At 38.7% G+C, this 17,545-nt stretch overlaps 1 protein-coding gene across 2 annotated transcripts; it reads left to right on the forward strand.

Moving 5' to 3' along the window:
- Positions 1-1,070: 1,070 nt before the first annotated feature.
- tfg (trafficking from ER to golgi regulator) lies at positions 1,071-17,194 on the forward strand. Of its 2 annotated transcripts, none has more exons than XM_058622919.1 (8): positions 1,071-1,229; positions 4,023-4,260; positions 4,481-4,564; positions 7,841-7,987; positions 8,819-8,986; positions 10,155-10,301; positions 16,141-16,236; positions 16,641-17,194. In XM_058622919.1, exons 2-8 carry the CDS (start codon positions 4,077-4,079, stop codon positions 17,051-17,053), a joined length of 1,239 nt encoding a protein of 412 aa, XP_058478902.1. In that variant the 5' UTR covers positions 1,071-1,229; positions 4,023-4,076; the 3' UTR covers positions 17,054-17,194. The 2 variants fall into 2 exon arrangements, with proteins under 2 accessions (XP_058478902.1, XP_058478903.1); XM_058622920.1 differs by having other exon boundaries at positions 16,141-16,221; positions 16,644-17,194.
- Positions 17,195-17,545: the final 351 nt, after the last annotated feature.

Consider the following 17,545-nt stretch of genomic DNA (forward strand, 5'->3'; position numbering starts at 1 on the left):
ACAGTAGCTTTATGTACTAATAGAGTTTGCAAGTATTGTAAGTATTATAGTAAGTATTGTATTCTGAATGTGATTTGGGCTACTATAAATATATATATGTATATGTATATATAGATGCATATTCATAACCACAAATCACAATTCGGCAACTGGATGTTTCTATTTGCATAAGCCCTTTACAGGTATTTCAACTGGTAAAGGGGACTGAGAGTACATGGCATAATGTTTAAATTATGTCAAACCCCAATGAAACAAAGCTATTTTGACACAAAAATATTCCCTCAGCCACAAGACAGAAGCCCAAATCATTTTTTGGAAACTGGAACACTACTGTGTGTGTTTGGACAAAAGGGAGCCTATGCTAAATGAAACCAGGTGATTTTGACACAAAAATATTCCCTCAGCCACAAGGTAGGATCCCAAATCTATTTTTGCTAATTGGAAAACTGCAAGTTTGCACTAGCCCTGAGTGGGCTATACTGTTTAAAATATGTCATACCCCAATGACACAAATTGATTTTTACCTAAATATATCCCCTCAGCTACAAGGTAGGAACACAAATCATGTTTTGGCAACTGTACACACAACACACAATATTGTTTGCACTTGCCCTTTATGTGTATTTCAACAGGTAAAAGGAAGGGGGTGTCAGCACACTACTGCAGACACATGCTATTGGGTAAAGGGGAGTGAGAGAAATATAATGTCATATAATGTGTATAATGTCATGGCCCAAATGAAACTAAATGATTTTAAAGAAAATATATCCCCTTAGCCACAAGATGTGAGCCCAAATCACTTACTGGCAACTGTTGCTATTTACACTAGTACTTTAGATGTATTTATTTCAACAGGTGAAAAATAACAGTTTGAATTTGAATATTTTCGCAGGTTTCTATATAAATTGGTGACTAGTTTTGCGACAAATGCGACAAGAAGCCTTATTAATATTAAACCCACTTTGATCTTCAATCTGAATTGGCAGTAAGAAATAAATAAATACGACTCTGCGAAGGTGTCGCTTTATTATCTTAATGTGTCAGTCAAACGCACTTTGTCCACATGATCTGCGGCTGCGCGTAGTGAATGCCACGTACTGACTGACGTTGAAAGTGTGGAGGACGCTTCCTGATGCTGGCCCAGTTCTGGCTAGGCTAGCTAACTGGTTTGATTGTCACGGTTTGGGGTGAACCTGTGAAACACGGCGCGGTCAAGTTGTCAGTTTCAGGTAAATACGTCTATTGGCTAAGTCCAACTCTGTTATGATTTAGATGTAGATGGAGCCACACAACAGTTTCTGTGTTGTCACTCTTTGATTGGTTATACTGCTAGGTAGCACGCTAAGTAGCTAGCTACTGCTATCTTGCTAATGTTATGCGCTAACGCACAAGATAACTTGCCCAAACAGGTGTTGGGACTTAGTTGTGGGAAGTTTATAAAGATCCCTAACTAATGTGTTCTAATTTAAACGAGTGTGGACTTAAAAAAATAGTTAATTCTTAGTATTTTAGCCCACCAAGCTCTGAGAAGTTCAGCAATACAATTACACAGGAGAAAATGCCGACCCATTGACAAAAAGGGAAATAAAGACTAAGTTTTAGACCCTACAACGCATGCAACCCGGTATTCAATATAATATTGCGTTTAATTCCGCATGCCGACTTATATTGTATGTGTGTAAACATTGTCAGCGCAGCGAAGTGGTTGTCAAACGTTAGCTGTCAGTGAACACCACTGCTGTTTACGGGCCACTGAAACATGACTCTGCGATTGAACAACTTTGCTGTTAGCGTTAGCTTCAATTGCATCGTAATGGCTTTTTAAACGATTGTGTGTTGGAGTAGGCATCGGCTTATTACTCATTCGTTGCCGTTCTCGTTTATGGGAATGCTAAACGTTAGCTACCACACAATCCCTAGCATCCTGCCAATTATTAGAGTCCGGCAAGGACAAGCAAAGCCGCTGCGTTTCTGTATACAGTATATTTTTCCAATCAGCCTTGGTCATGAGCAGGGAACGTCACAGTTAATCCAGCTGCTTCCCACAACACAGTCGGCGAGAAGCATGTTCATATGATCAGGGCTGACCGATCATTTATTATAAAATAATCTAATTATTAGGTGTCATTTGTACCTAATAAAGTGGCCCAAATGACTTATCGCCTTGATGCTTATCGCGATATGAACCTTTTTTCTGATAAATTTAGTCTTCGCAGGGCTACATGTAATGCAGATTAAAAATGAACACGCCAAGTCATGTTTACTTATATTGCACATTAAAACCAACAGAATTTGAGACCACAGCAAAGCGCTTGGTTCATGGTTAGAAAACGCATAAATAAGACAAAAGATTGAAACAGCCACATACAATCCGATTGCATAAGGATTAAAAGATTAAAAAGAGTAAGACTTGAATTTAATTTAAAATATGAATGGCACGGGCAGCATTGGAGAAAATGCTATAATCTTTGTTTTTTTAATTTAGAGAAGGGGACTGACGGAATACAGTAAGCAGAATACAGTGTAAAGCGATTAGAAAGGTATTCAGGAGCGAAACCACTGAGCGCTTTAAAACAAATAGTACAATTTAAGTCATTTCCATATGTACTGGACAGAAATGTGGACATTCTGGACATTTGTAGTCAGGATTGGGTGGAGTTAGATATTTCCATATGCAAGAGGTTGCAATAATCTAACCCAGAAGTGATGAAGGTGTGAATGACAGTTTCTAAGTCTTTTTTTGTTGTTGATAAAATTGACTTTAATTTGGCTATTTTTCTCACCTGATATTTTGGATTGTACACAACAGAAGTCCTAGAGGTTTTCCTTAACTTTGATTCTGTTATCTAATTGGTTGATATTTTGGGTCAAAGTCTGAATGCGGTGTATAGTAGCAATCCCTGCCACCTCACTGGGTGATGTTTGACCCTTAGACTGCATTTAAACAATGTGATATTCTTACTGAAAAAATATTGTTTGATCAAATGGTACCTTCAATGACAAAAATAAAGCTCAGTAAAAAGAGTTACTAATTTCATCATGAGGTCATTGTCATGTTGAAGAAACAACCACATTTTAATCATCAGCAATGCCTCTCACAGCAACCTTGTCCCTGAGTCCTGATCTACTTGCACAGACCAAGGCCTCAATCTGACTCTTACTGCGAATTTGATAGTATTTTGTTTATTCTGCGATTGCGTTACTCACCAGGGTTGGATATATCTCTTTCTGAGTTATGTAAAATATAAAGATACACCAGGGCAATTGCATAACCTCTCATATAAGCATATCAAGGTAAACTACTACCCTAATTACATATACATTACATTACATCTACAAACCTTTAATATATAAATGGATGCAATATTTGCTTCATTTGTTCATTTGTTTGCTTCACCTAACTTCCTAATTACTAAACCAACACTTTTTTTGTACAAACAGTACATTTTGGCTTAGCAACAAACTACTGTTCTGTCACACATCAACTTTGTTTTTCCTGAATCCATCCTGCCTTCCTAATTAGGATAGTGATATCAGCATTTTGTGAATTATTTGGCTCAGTATGCTAATGGTGTGTAGTGCAATTCATGTTGATCGATTATGAATACTTAAGAGGGAAATGTGAGGAGACTTTAATGCCATCCATTTAAAGTAATTTTGAAGCTTCCACTACCTAACACTGCCAACGTTAATGTAAAACCCTGTGTAATTCTAGTGTTCGAACAAGTAATAGTCAACTTTATAAGGCATGTTGCTATAATATTACATCTCACTCTCCGTCACTGATTTTAAATAAATCCCTACCAAAAAACAAAAGTTAAAAAAGGCTAAATTTAACTTACAATTTAGATAAATTGAAACTTGCAATCATTTACTTAGTTGCCTTCAATCTGCTTAAACACATTAATTACTTTCCATGAAACATTCATGTTTAATCAGTATATTATGAAATGCTGTCTAATCAACTGAAATAGACCGAAGCATATAATCATGTTCTGAATTTGTTGTTCATTTTTATTCAGACTACCTCTCCTCTGACTGTAAAGCGGTGGGAGCACAACAGGTTGGACTGTACCATGAACGGCCAGCTGGACCTGAGTGGGAAGCTGATCATCAAAGCCCAGTTGGGTGACGACATCAGACGCATTCCTATCCACAATGAAGACATCACTTATGATGAGCTGGTGCTGATGATGCAGCGTGTTTTCAGGGGCAAGCTGCAGAGTAATGATGAAGTTACCATCAAATATAAGGATGAGGGTAAGTCAGGACACAGGCCCCTTTCCCTAATTGGTCTAGAATGTTGACAGTCAATTCTTATTTGTTTTAACCTAGTTTAGCATTGTTTATCATCAAAATGACTTGCACATTTTATTTGTACACTGTAAACATTTAAATTCAGTAACGGAAGGAAGTTGATTTTGCTTTGAAGGAGATCATTTGCAATACATCACCTGGGGTCATTTTTCTCTTTTTGCAGATGATGACCTCATCACCATCTTTGACAGCTCCGACCTCTCCTTTGCCATCCAGTGTAGTAGAATACTCAAACTGACTCTGTTTGGTAAGATATTGAATCATTTCCTTTCTGTAGCACCTTCACAGACAAACACACAGTTAAGAAATTCAACCCTCAACTCTATAGATATTGAAATACTTTAATTGTGAGGTAGCATCATCATGTTAAGCTGTATAAACCAAAATGTTTCCCACCAGATGTTACAACAACCAGACACTGGAGGGCAGTCCAGTGTAGGTTTCACACAACAAACTACACTGTCCAAATGAAAGTTATCTGCACTAATTCAATATTTGTACATCTCTTAGCATTAGTTTAGAAAATAAACATTGTGACAGACGGAAGATACCTTCACTGAAGACCAGTGTGACATACTGGTTACTAATCTTAATTTTAAATATGAACAAGCCCAGCAAATGTTTACAGTCAGGCACTTTAGCCCTCTGGATAAAGAAAAACTGGCCCATATGCTAACAAGTCGAGTGGAAGCTTGTATTTTCAGTATTGACAATATGTCGCAAAAACTGTTGAATCAATTACAATACATTACTTGTACTGTTTTTGTTTTTTTTAGTTTATTTGCTTCAATGTGAATATAATTATGTTCTTGCAGTTAAAACCAGACCAGCCACTGTATGGCAAACATATCTATATAATATGATTATTGTACTTGTCTTCCTGTTAATACAGTATTAGGCTTGGACGATTCCCCCGCCCAAATCTTGTGATTCACAATTATTATCACAATAACAGGACTGAGAGGTTAATAGGTTGTTCATTCTTTTGTTCTTTGTATACAGCACTTTCAAATACAGAAGACCTATTGAATTGAACTATACAATAAGAGCTTTTTACCTTAATTAGAAAAATATGACATTTTAAGCTAAATACAAAAACGAGACCTTTTAAATTTAAATAGAAAATTCAATTAAATAGTTAATTGCAAAGCCGCACTATGTTCTTGCTCATGTCTCACTCGTGTTTGGCTCTGCCGTTCCTGCCTCACCATCTCGTCATGAAGACTGGCTTAGTCAGAGAGCAAGACGTCACACTCAGTGTGTTGCCCTTGGATCAAGAAGAGTGATCAATGATCGAGTCGGAGTTGTATTTTGAGTCTAGCTCTTCCAGGATACCACTCTTAATGTTCTATGTGAGCTTGACGTCTTCGTCCGACTGTCCAATGTGTCACAGTGTAATAGCTTCATCGTTGCCAAAAGTGAAGACACTGTGACTTATTTTTCTCCGGATAAAACGTCAGATAAGTCTGCCACTGGTTTCAGTGCTTTATTTATGTCCTCCAGCACATGTCTTGCCATGCTAGAGGATTAGGGTGCCTATCCTCAGCGAGAATGTGCTAGATTGCTGGAGCTTGCTCAGTGATCCAGTCCATTGTCTTTTGTTTAGAGCCCAACATGTGGGACAATCCTTTTAACATTTTTCAAGCAGCCACGTATTCAGCCTCTACATCTCTTAAAGTATCGTTTTATTAAAAAAAAACTTGAACAAGTAGTGCTGATTGTATAATAACCAAATTAGTATATTCAATCAATTTAAATACCACTTTCTTAATTAACTTCATCAAGTCAAGAAAAAAAATCGAAACATGATGTGAAATCATAGAATAAAGGTTGACATATCCAGTTCAACCCCAACCTGCTTACCTTTGGGCCAGGTGGGGTGGGTGTGTTGGAGCTGAAATGTCCTCTGCATTAGTTGTCTACTGCACTGTATCAAAAATAAATAATCAAATTATTTAAATAACTTGATTTGAAGTACGACATCAACTGAAATAAGACAGATTAATTTAAAAGCGGTGTTGACATAACCAATTTCACATGTTATAATGCGTCCTTCTCATTGCACAGCAGATGGGGCCTGCACTTCAGAGATTGAAACTTCAAACTTTGCATTTTTTTTTCAAAATAAATCTGAAAATGTGTAGCAGCCTTTCGATATACAATATGGTTAAAAAAAAAATCACAACTGACAGCGACTACTGGCCTAAGCCTATACAGTATGTCCCAAGATTTGACTGTCTGCTTCCGGTTTGGAAATAAAGTTGTGTTAGAGATTTAACTAAATGCAAATAGAGACATGAATGATCTCACAGAGTCTCAAAACCATACCACATCATGGCATCGTGCAAACTTAGTAATCTAATTTGTAATGACAACATGATGATGTTTGCTGTGCTCTGAGTCAGTCAGTGAGACACTTCATACAATCTTCTTTAAAAAAAAAAAAAAAAAAAAAAAAAGTATTTCTCATCCTGCCAATCAAAGCAGATATCTTGGCTTTTTCTCACATGGCCTGACCTCACTTGTAAATAATATCCTCAGACACGTGTTGAGATTCAAGAAGAGCCAAAATAGCTGGGTTTTCATGACAGCCTGTGTTTCAGCATACAAACACATGACTCCATGTCAGCGTCATCACCTCAGACATAGAAAGACATGTGAGTAAGGAAGAACACAGCAGGCTCAAATTGTTCTTATGTAGTAGTTTTCCCTAAGGGCCAAATTATGTTCAGCTTGCCAAGCCAAGCGGCAAAACATGTGGGAATAAACAGACATACATCTGCAAACACTGAAAAGTAAGCATCCTGACACATAATGTAAATTTGCAAATGGGTTCTTGCTCAAGGTCCTGTTAAACATGCAATGATGCCACCGATCATGTCGAGGGGAAGTCTTAAGTAAATGACGTAAATTTTGTTTATTCAATTTTATATATTACGTATTTGCAACTACATTATGACTGTTTCACATCTTTAAGTAATTCTCACTAAAACCTTTCAGCACCTTTTTTTTATAAGCTGCAAAATTACAGTCTTGTCTGTCTGGTTCACTGCACTGTGTTTTTGCTATTGGTGCTCACTGTCTTCATCCAGCTTACAGGTCTCTTGACAACTCTTCACATTGAGTAATTGAAAAGCCAAGATGCTTCTTCTGTGAATAATTTTTCCAGCCTAGTTGCGACTGATTCAGTGACTTTTAGATGTTTATTATAATTTTTGCAAATGTTGCTATTTGTTACAACACTTATTTTCCATTGAGTGACTAAGACGTTACTCTAAGTATTGTCGTCTTGTCATTATTGACCAAAACCTAATTTTCAGTAGTTGACTTGCCTCTCTGTGGTATCCGTATTATTGTCAGTAGGCTCCTACAAATACAATACAATAGGTTTGTTGTATTTATTCTTGTATACCATTCCATTTCTTCCCTCAAGGTTTTAAGATGTAAGAATTAATAAATGACTTTCCCTTCCCATACTGTAGCTTAATAGAACAACCTTTTCTGTCTATCTTGCTACTCTTAGTGAACGGTCAGCCGCGGCCTTTGGAGTCCAGCCAGGTGAAGTACTTGCGCAGGGAGCTCATAGAGCTTAGGAATAAAGTCAACAACCTCCTGGACAGTTTGGAGCCCCCCACAGAGCCTGGACTGGCTGCTACAGCAAGAGAAAGTGGTAAGTACTCTGCATATGCAGTAGCTTTCTGCCAGTAGATCAAAGGTAGCGTTTGTTGGCTGATATTTAATTTAAAAAAAATCTGCAAACAGACTTTTCGTTTCTAAAGACAAAGTATTGCATTGTTTTAAAATGAATTACTATTGGCTGAACCTTTTAAATGCAGTTTTGCCTACATGGCACATTTGTTGCTGGATTTACTGACCCATAATCCAAAAAGTTGCTACTTAAATTATTTAAATCCGAAGACTTGTTACGTTTTCCAACTGGTGTGAAAAAGAACTTTACAACTCTTAACATCTGCATGTGTGCAAAAAAATACCTTGCTGATCTGAGCATTCGTCTATGGGATCTGGCAGATGTGCAAAATAACACACGGCCAGACTTGTTTTTATCTGTTGTTGGGTCTCTTTTTCACATGTTTATAATGTTTGTTTTGCATAAGAAGGGTTGTGTTGAATTATACACCACATTTGTATTATTATGGATGATGTAAATTACTAGTAGTGGTCATTTGTTTACACACACACACATATGCATAGCTAATGAAAAAATGCACCCTTGTCCTCATAATTGACCTTGTTCAATGTGAGAAACATCTGTTGTGATATTCCAGTAGGATTTTAGACCACTCTACTGAACCGCCCATCACATCTGTGTTGAAGCTACAACTTTTCTGCAGTATAATTTCTACCATCCCTGAACAAGTGCACATTAACATACATGTCAGTTTGCCACTAGTACATGTTTTACTGGGTGTAAAACCTATTAGGTTTATAAATGCATTCCATTATTGCCATATTTAAACATTTCTTCTGGTTATGTTTTTAGAATCGGTTGATGGACGTGAAGGAAAAGTTGTGGCAGGAGATCCCACAGTGAAACAGGCCACTCCAGTCAGTGCGGCAAGCATGTCAGCCTTTGACCCACTGAAAAACCAGGACGAGGTCAACAAAAATGTCATCTCTGCTTTTGGCCTCAGTGACGATCAGACCCAAGGTATTGTACAGTATCCTACTGTAGACTTAAAATGTGCTATTAAAACAAAACAATAGATATGTTTGGTGCAAATCAAAGACAACTTTCAGAGAAGACCCTTAAATATGCAGCATGAATTCAAAGATTAATAGAAAACGGTGCTTGAAGAGAATGTGCTAAGATTTGTCCGTAACTTGACCTAATAGCACTTTTCCATTATACAGTTCCAGCACTACTCTGCTTGACTCGACTCTACACATTTTTTTGGGGGGGTGGGGGGGGCTTTAGAAATGGAAAACTGGTGCTTTCTTTTGGTACCTGCTCTGGCGAGGTTCCAATCGAGCTGAACCGATATTAAAATGTGACCTTAACAGACTCCGGCCAGAGTGTCGTCACTGGAAGAGGCATGAGTATGTTGTCCGACACAAGAATCAAACTTGCCATTTTTTAAAAACGACAAGAGTGTTACAGGAAGCATACACATGCATGGCTGCTGTTCATAAAAATACACTGTGGTTCGTCGACGAGATGCAGACGTTTCGTTGTTTGGTGCCCGACAAGAGGATCCAGAGAGAACTAGACGGAACCAGTTGGGCATGTATAAAACGACGTCACCTCGCCCATGTTGAGGAAGTACTATGAAGTAATGGAAAATGACGGGCCTGATACCCAAACCGAGTCGAGTAGAGCTGAATAGTGCTAGAACTGTTTAATGGAAAAGTGCCATAAGTGTACTTGCAAAAATTCAAGCTAAAATTCAAACCTAAAATTACCTGTAATTGAGGGTTATGGAGTGACCTGGTAGAAAACCAACGAAATAGGCAGATCTTTCAAGGAAAAAATAAAACATATTGGAAATGAACAACTGTTTATGTAGAGTGGTCAAAAATGTTAGCAAGCCAGTGTGCAGAGATTGATGTGGTGTTATGCAAAATGTCCACAATAAATTCTGTGTGCTGAAAACACCAATACTGTTTTCCAAGTCTAAGGTTCTACTTCATTTTGAACAAACATTACATGTAAGGTTATTTATGTTGGATAAATAATTTGAAAAAAAAAAAGTCTTTGGTTTTTCACCTTTATCTGTAGGCACAGCGTCAGAAGGATCAATTGTATGATTTTTTAAATATTTTAATAAAGTCCAAGTTCACAGTCTCAATGTCTGTCTCCCTCTGTGCTATCTGAGCAGCCCCTCCAGCAGTTGCAGCAGAGGAGCGCTCAGGAACTCCTGATAGCATCGCCTCCTCCTCATCTGCGGCCCCTCAGCCAGGAGTACCCCCCCAACCACAGGCTCCTTATGCTGGAGTGCAGCAGGGACCCCCAGCTGGCATTGATGGTGAGACACAAACACACACATCATTATCCTTAAGACAGTGGGGCATTGTTGCTTTTGTTTCATTCTCCTCTGAAGCAAAACTTTTAAAATAATGCCAGATGTTCTTTGGGTTTTGCTTCTCAGACAGTATTGTCTCTGTTTTTCTTTTCTGTCTTTGGATTTTACTCACAACAAGACCTTTGAAGGTGTCACATTGCCCGGTGAAGTTGTGATGGGCATTTCATAGACTAAATTATTCTTCTAAGAATAATTGGCTGAATAGATAATAATGAAAATAATACTTAACTGCAGTCCAGAACCATAAAAGTAAAATGGAATTGATGAAGTAAAACATAAAAATATGTTTTTATATATAATATATTGTGCATAAGTCCTGTAATAAACCTACTAGATAGTCCTTTCCTTTTTTTGATAATGTTTTTTATTCTCCAGGAACATTTGCCACCACTGAGAGTCAGTATATTTCCTCTGTAAGCAAGATTTAATTTCAGTCCAGTAATCTTTTATGAATACAGCAAACAGAAATTGAGAAAACAATGACGTGTAAATCCTGCATCAGCTGTACATCCAGGATTACAGTATACTATACTTTGACAAATGGTTGCAGCACATAATAAAGTTGCATGCACTAAATATCTACTTATTACCATTTTTGGTGATTGAATTCATTCTGTTGTTGAAGCAGCAAAGTTCACTGAATTGAGTTTGGTCATGGTGCAATCCTAATCAACACCATGTAAGCAAGTTTATCCATGGGATTCACATTTATCTCACTCGGCTCTCCCTTGTTTGTGATTTTTAATTAGATGTGTCAGAGCCAAACCAAAGCAATAGATAAAGATAAATGGGCTTGGGACTAGGCAAAAACAAACATGACATGTATAACAAAATTTTCTGTGCACAGAACCACTCTGCATGGATGCAGCTCCAGCGTTTGGTTTTCTCTGCCTCGTCTTGTTTTCATCACTTCTCACTTTACTTTAGGGGAATCCCTGGCTTGTATACCCCTTTGTTGTGAAGGTGAAGCATTTTATATTGTTCACCACTGGAATGTTTTCAGCAAGTGGTTTGGCTGAGATGAATGTGGAGGAGGTTGCTGGAGTAAAAAAAACAAGATGTGTCATGCTGCGCCCTGTGAGAGCTGTAACTCGCCGTCACACCTGCAACACTACAAATCTGTGCACATGTGCGATGAAAACTTTGATTTAACTGGTGGCTTGTGGTTTGGCCTGGTTAGCGGTGCATGAACGATTCACTCCATCAGTTAGTTGGTCCAGGAGGAGATTTTACTCTGTCAGTGTTACCATGCTGCACGCACAACAGAAAACTGTTCATGTTTCCTTTTTCCACCATAACACAAGGAGAGAGAGAGAAACAGCACTCTTTGTTGTCTAGTAAGTTACTTGTTCTGTCTGATTTGAGGTTGGATTCTGATGAGGCGATGTGTTGACGTCGTTGTGGAGGTCTAAGGATCATCCAAGCTCTGCTTGGGTAAAAAAAATTGGCAATCTTGTGTAGCTTACGGCGAGAATGTAAAAGCATGTTTTTGTGGAACTGTAATTATTGCTCATGCTGCATCAATATGACACTGCATCTGTCTTGCTCTGTAATGGCGTGCAAGTTCTCACTGTGTCTTTTTTAAATTATAAACATTTCAATTTATGAGCTTCAGCTGATTAATTGTAAGTATCTGATTGGACTCTGGAGTGGAATGTTTGACAATAACCACTAAAAATGAATTGGACCATATTTTTTTTCAGGATCACAGCCATGTATGAAAATGTTATTGTAGCAATATAAAAATGTTTCATGTATTTAATGTTCTTCCTTTTTCACGATTAATAATATTTATTAATAACATTTGGACAGATTATGAGTTGAGATATGTCAAACAAATAAATGTTGGGACTCGCTGGTCTAGAGCATGCAGTGGTTGTAAGAAGTTAGATGTGAGTTTAACCGAAGTTTGACCCTGTGATCAAACTTAAACCCTGCTGAAGTTTCAGCAGATTTTTCTCCCAGATCCAAAGAGTTGTGTATTTGATGGTCTGATTTGATTTTGCTATGGAGGGAGACAAGTAAAAGACTCATAACATTAGTTCTTTTCCATCGTATAATCTCACACCAGGTCGTTCAACTCATCTAAGCCCCAACAGTAGACAAACAATTCGTCCTTTATATCGTTCCCTCACAGTTTACCCTCTTCGTCTCGTTGTTCTTCCATAGCAGCAGATGGTTGGCACACAAAAAATAACTCTTCAACTCGCCTGTTTTTTTTCCTTGCACTGTTCCTCTTTCTGGTCACAGACTGTTTGTCTGGATGACAACCTCAAGGCAAACTACAAAAACGTTTTGAAGCACGAGAATTTAGAAAAGGTAATGCGTGAGATTCCATGCCAGGTGACCACGTGTGGCCTTAAAAAGTAGCCTTAAGCTCACTGTAAATGCAAGTTTATATTATTTGTTACCACAGGAATGACGCTAACAAGGTTCTTCAGCAGATGGTTAACATTTCAACTCGGATTCTTATGGACCCTCAGCAGTAATTTACATCTGTGCGAGACAGACACTGTAAACATGCACATGTAACCGTGGTTATTATGCGTAATGGTCTTTATCAGATGGGCAGACGAAAATTTGGTGTGAAATATTTATTTAAACATAAGACCGTTCTCATGACTCTTTCTGGAGGCATGCATGGAGGTCAACAGAACTGAAGCCAATCACTTGTTTGTTCCAGTGAACATCTTTCTCCTCGATTTTGGGCTTTTCTCCCGGAACACTGCTTGCTGTCCTCAGCGAGCTCGTGGTCGTTGCTCTGTTCCTAATGGCCAACTTTTTGGCTCGCTTGGAATGACTTAAACTCCCAGGTGAAAGGGGTCTAACAGCCACGCATTCTTCCATTACTCTTGCATAACAGTCGTGATGGGGAACAGACAGTGGAGAACAGGAGAAGAAGCCAATTTCACACATGCCTTTTCACATAATAAAGAGAACATTCAAAGTGCTGTCAGTGAGGTAACAGATGTTTGCCACATCACTTATAAAAAGACACCAAAGAGGGGCAAGGGTTCAAGCTAAATATAAAGTTGTCAAATGTTTTCCTGACCTGTGCAGTGTAAAATGCTAAATATTTAGCCATAGCGGCTTAGACTAAACAGCAAATACTCTGAATCCAAAATATAATGACCACTTTTGGCTAATAAGCAGTTGGACCTCAAAACAAAAAAATGCACATCTGTGAAAGTTCATAAAATGTTGGCTCTGTTGTGTATACTTGTAATGTATTATGTGCTGCATTTAATGGTTTCAATTTGAAACCACAGGATAGAAAATAATAATTATAAGGATTTTCTTCAATGGTTTAGTCCATCAAGTGTATGTAACAAGACCGTCTATTGCCATTGAGTATCAACATCAGTTTTACCAGAACTGATTCCTCGTCCAGCCATTTTCCTTGAGCCTCTCTTTCTGTGCTTTTAATTTACCATCACTCCAGTTGACATGTCAACAAGGAGATTTGGGAGCAAGTTAATGCAGAAGTTAATGTAGAACACTAGATTGCCAGGTCTTTGTGTGTTTGCTGAACATGCAGACATCCAGTGGAAAATGTAATGAGCAACATTAAAATAACAAGAAAAGTAAGTTTCCATGTTTTGTTGCATTATAAAAGATGAGCAGTGGCATCGCCATTAAGCAATTGAGTATTGGTTATAGTAATTATATTCAAATGCAGTTAGTGTCTCAGGCCTCTTTGGCTATGTATAGTCCTTTTTTAAAGAGATGCTATTTAAATCACATCACAGATGGCAGGAGTCGCATATATGATAGTGATTTTCCTTCACATGTGCATGTAGGACGGTGTGGACTGGTGAAGTCATTAGACGGGTTTCCATTAGGGCTGAAAATGTCATTCATTTTCCTTTTTCAACCGTTGGTTAAATTAGTCAATAAATGGTAGTTGGTTAATTGTCAACAATAAATTATAGAAAGGTTAGTTTAAAAAATGTACATTAGCAACATGTAAGTTATGTGAGCCTAATAAAACAACAAGGCTGTTGCTTGAAAAAGGTGCTTGTGTCGCCCTCTGCTGGTATAAGTAGGTCCAGATAAAAACAGTTATTAACATCCCTAGTTTCCATCATGCTGTTTTTATGCAAATGTTTCATTTACGCACAAAAACCCTGATGGGAACCCAGTTTGTTAAGGTTTGGGGTTTTTTTTAACGTTTGAGGTAACATCAAAAAAGTCAGTGTATCGATGTAAAGTTCAGTTTGAGCAAGTGCTGCTCGAAACAGATTCAGCAAATAAAGGATGATGTTGAGAAAACATAAACAGCGGAAGGATTTGTAGAATTGGATAAAGCACAACACTCCTCCCATTATTAGATGGGAAGCAGCAGCAAAACTCTTGGCTTTGTGCTCTTTATATCATCACTTTGCACCTTCTTATCCGTTTTCTGTGGTGAACTGCTCACCATGGTTCACTAATTACTATTTGATCAACAGCTGTGGATGATATTGCACATAAATGTTTTATGCATTTTAATTGAAACCAGGCTATAGTTAAAGTGGAACATGGAGTCGCTGTAAACAGGCATGTCTGGAGCTGCAGGGCACAAGCTATTGATAGAGGACCACTTTTATCCATCATCTTTTAGTGATGATGGTTCTTATAGCATCCTATTAGTGGAAACATGTGTGGATTGCCCTTTTTTCTTTGGATGTGTGTTTACATCTGTTCAGCCTCTCCCTCTGAGCCCTTGCTTGCTGTATTTTGTGTGGACACCACACTTTTGGCACTATATACTGTATTTATATGGAAATGGTTGCATCTGTTTTCACTGAAGCAGTTGTGCTATATTTGTTCCAGATACACAGGTGTTTTCATTAAGATGTAGACCATGATTAACACATTCACTTTATGTGGATGTGATAGTTATGTTTAGGGCTGCAACTAATGATTATTCTTCACAATCAATTAATCCAATAATCATGTGTACCATAAGAATGTCAGAAAATATTGACCAATGTTTTTCAAACCTGGAAATGAAGATGTTCTCAAATGTCTTGTTTTGTCCACAAACCAAAATGATTCAGGTTTTGATGATTTCTTTGTTGTATGGAGCAAAGAAACCAGAACACATATTTTAGAAGCTAAAAAACTGAAACCGATGAGTCGATTATCAAAATAGTAATGGAATATTTGTTTCAGCCCTAGTTATGTTATAGGAAAAAATAATAATTTCCAAGTGCAACCAAAAAGATGAAGTTGCTCTTACATTCATGAAATGGGGTAATTGTGTCCATTTCTCCAAAACACAGACCAAATTCATTTCTCCTCACTGTAATTATGTCAGTATACACTCAATGGAAGTAGCCTCTTTACATCTCCAGGCTGCTTATGGTGATGACAACTATAGTTTCGCTGAAATCGGTAGTTCAAAATCTGCTCCAGATTTAAATACATAATATCGTACACATTGAGCTCTTGCGGTGTTTATGTAAACTCCTCTCTGATACAAGCAGTGTGAGCAGCAGCCTGTGAAGACGATTCAACTGTAATGTTTTAATTCTTCTGGCATATGTTTCTTTGAACATTTACCAAACAGCTGCAGGTGCATTACCACCACCCTCACGAGTTGAGAAGCACTGAATTTGATGATATGTAGTCCAAACAAACCAAAGATTACTATCGTTTTGGTCAGTTTGCCAGTGGAGATTTGAATAAATTGTTATTGCTCACCTGTATGAGAAATATTTGAAATCAAAGTTGGGCCCACAGATGTAATTGGGTTTTGGTTCTTGTGTTCTAATTGTGCTTGTCCTGGTCTCTTCAGGTCAGGTGTACCAGCAGTACCAGGCCCCAGGTGGATACCAGCAACCAGGTGCCCCACCCCAGCAGCAGCAGCAGCAGTATGGTATGCAGTACCCTGGTAAGAGTAAACATAGTCAGGATTTAAAGGTCCAGTTTGTTAGGTTTAGGTGGGTTTCTTGGCAGATATTGAATAACTAGTACTGCACACAATTATGTTGATGTAATTAAAAATTGCTTTATTGTGCTTGGTTATTGTAGTGTTACAACAAGCTTTTTAAATGTACCTAAAACAAGGACTTTGCTTTACGGAGCAACAGAAAAACAAACCAGAATGTGCGTTTTGAAGCAGAAGCTTACTACACCAAGCCCTTCATTTGTTCTAATCTGCAGTCTAACCATTAGATGTCACTGATTCCTACACATTGGACCTTTTTAAATAAGTAAAATGAGCTGCTTTTATATGAATCAATTGGCCTTACTTTCTGTCTACAGCAAATTAAAGAGACTTTCTCCCTCCCACAGCAGGATATAGTCCTCAGCCCGGAGCTCCTCAGCCTGGCCCACCACAGCAGCAACAGCAGCAGTTTCAGAACTACGCCCCTCCCTCCACCCAGGCTCCTACCCCCGGCCCAGCCCCACCTCCAGCCCCAGCCCAGGGCTTCCAAGGTGGCCAGCAACCACCCCATCCATCTCAGGGAGCCCAGCAATATCCACCAGGAGCCTTCCCTCCCCAAAACTATACCTCCCAGGCCTCCCAGCCTGCTAACTACAGCCTGCCACCTAACTCCCAGGCCGGCTCAGCAGGGTACCAACCCCGCCAGGGGTACAACGTACCTCCAGGCAGCACCCCTCCACCGGGAGCTGCTAACCCATATGCCCGCAACCGCCCCCCCTATGGCCAGGGCTACACTCAGCCTGGCCCTGGATACCGGTAAAAGGGGACAGATGATACTAATGATCCTCACACACCCCCCCTTAACCCCTACCTTCTGTGTGTGGCTCCAGCTGTTTGGAGTGTGTGCAGGAAACATTGTTTTACTGCTCTACATTCCCCTCTCCGGCAAATATCAAGTCCAAATATGAAACAAGCAAGCCCCCCCCCCCCCACCTTCCCTGGTCTGATGGTCGGTGTTTGTATGCTGTCTCTTCACACACCTCTGTGTCCAGACCTCTGCTCTATGTTTCATGATTATTTTTACCGATCATTGTAACCATGTAACCAGTCTGTCTGCACACACCTGCGAGACCAAAACAGGCTGTTGCACAAACTGTGAATAGTTCTTTTCATATGGTAACTCTTTATTTTGCAAGTGACATCAGCACCCACATCCTCCATTTGTGTCCGTGGCAACCATCTCAACTGTCTGTGTTGGGTTTTCTGTGTGTAGTTGCATTTATAAGACACTATCTAAATGAAAAGTTACCCC

This window comes from Solea solea, chromosome 2 (assembly GCF_958295425.1).
Source record: "Solea solea chromosome 2, fSolSol10.1, whole genome shotgun sequence".
NCBI classification, from domain to species: Eukaryota; Metazoa; Chordata; class Actinopteri; order Pleuronectiformes; family Soleidae; genus Solea; species Solea solea.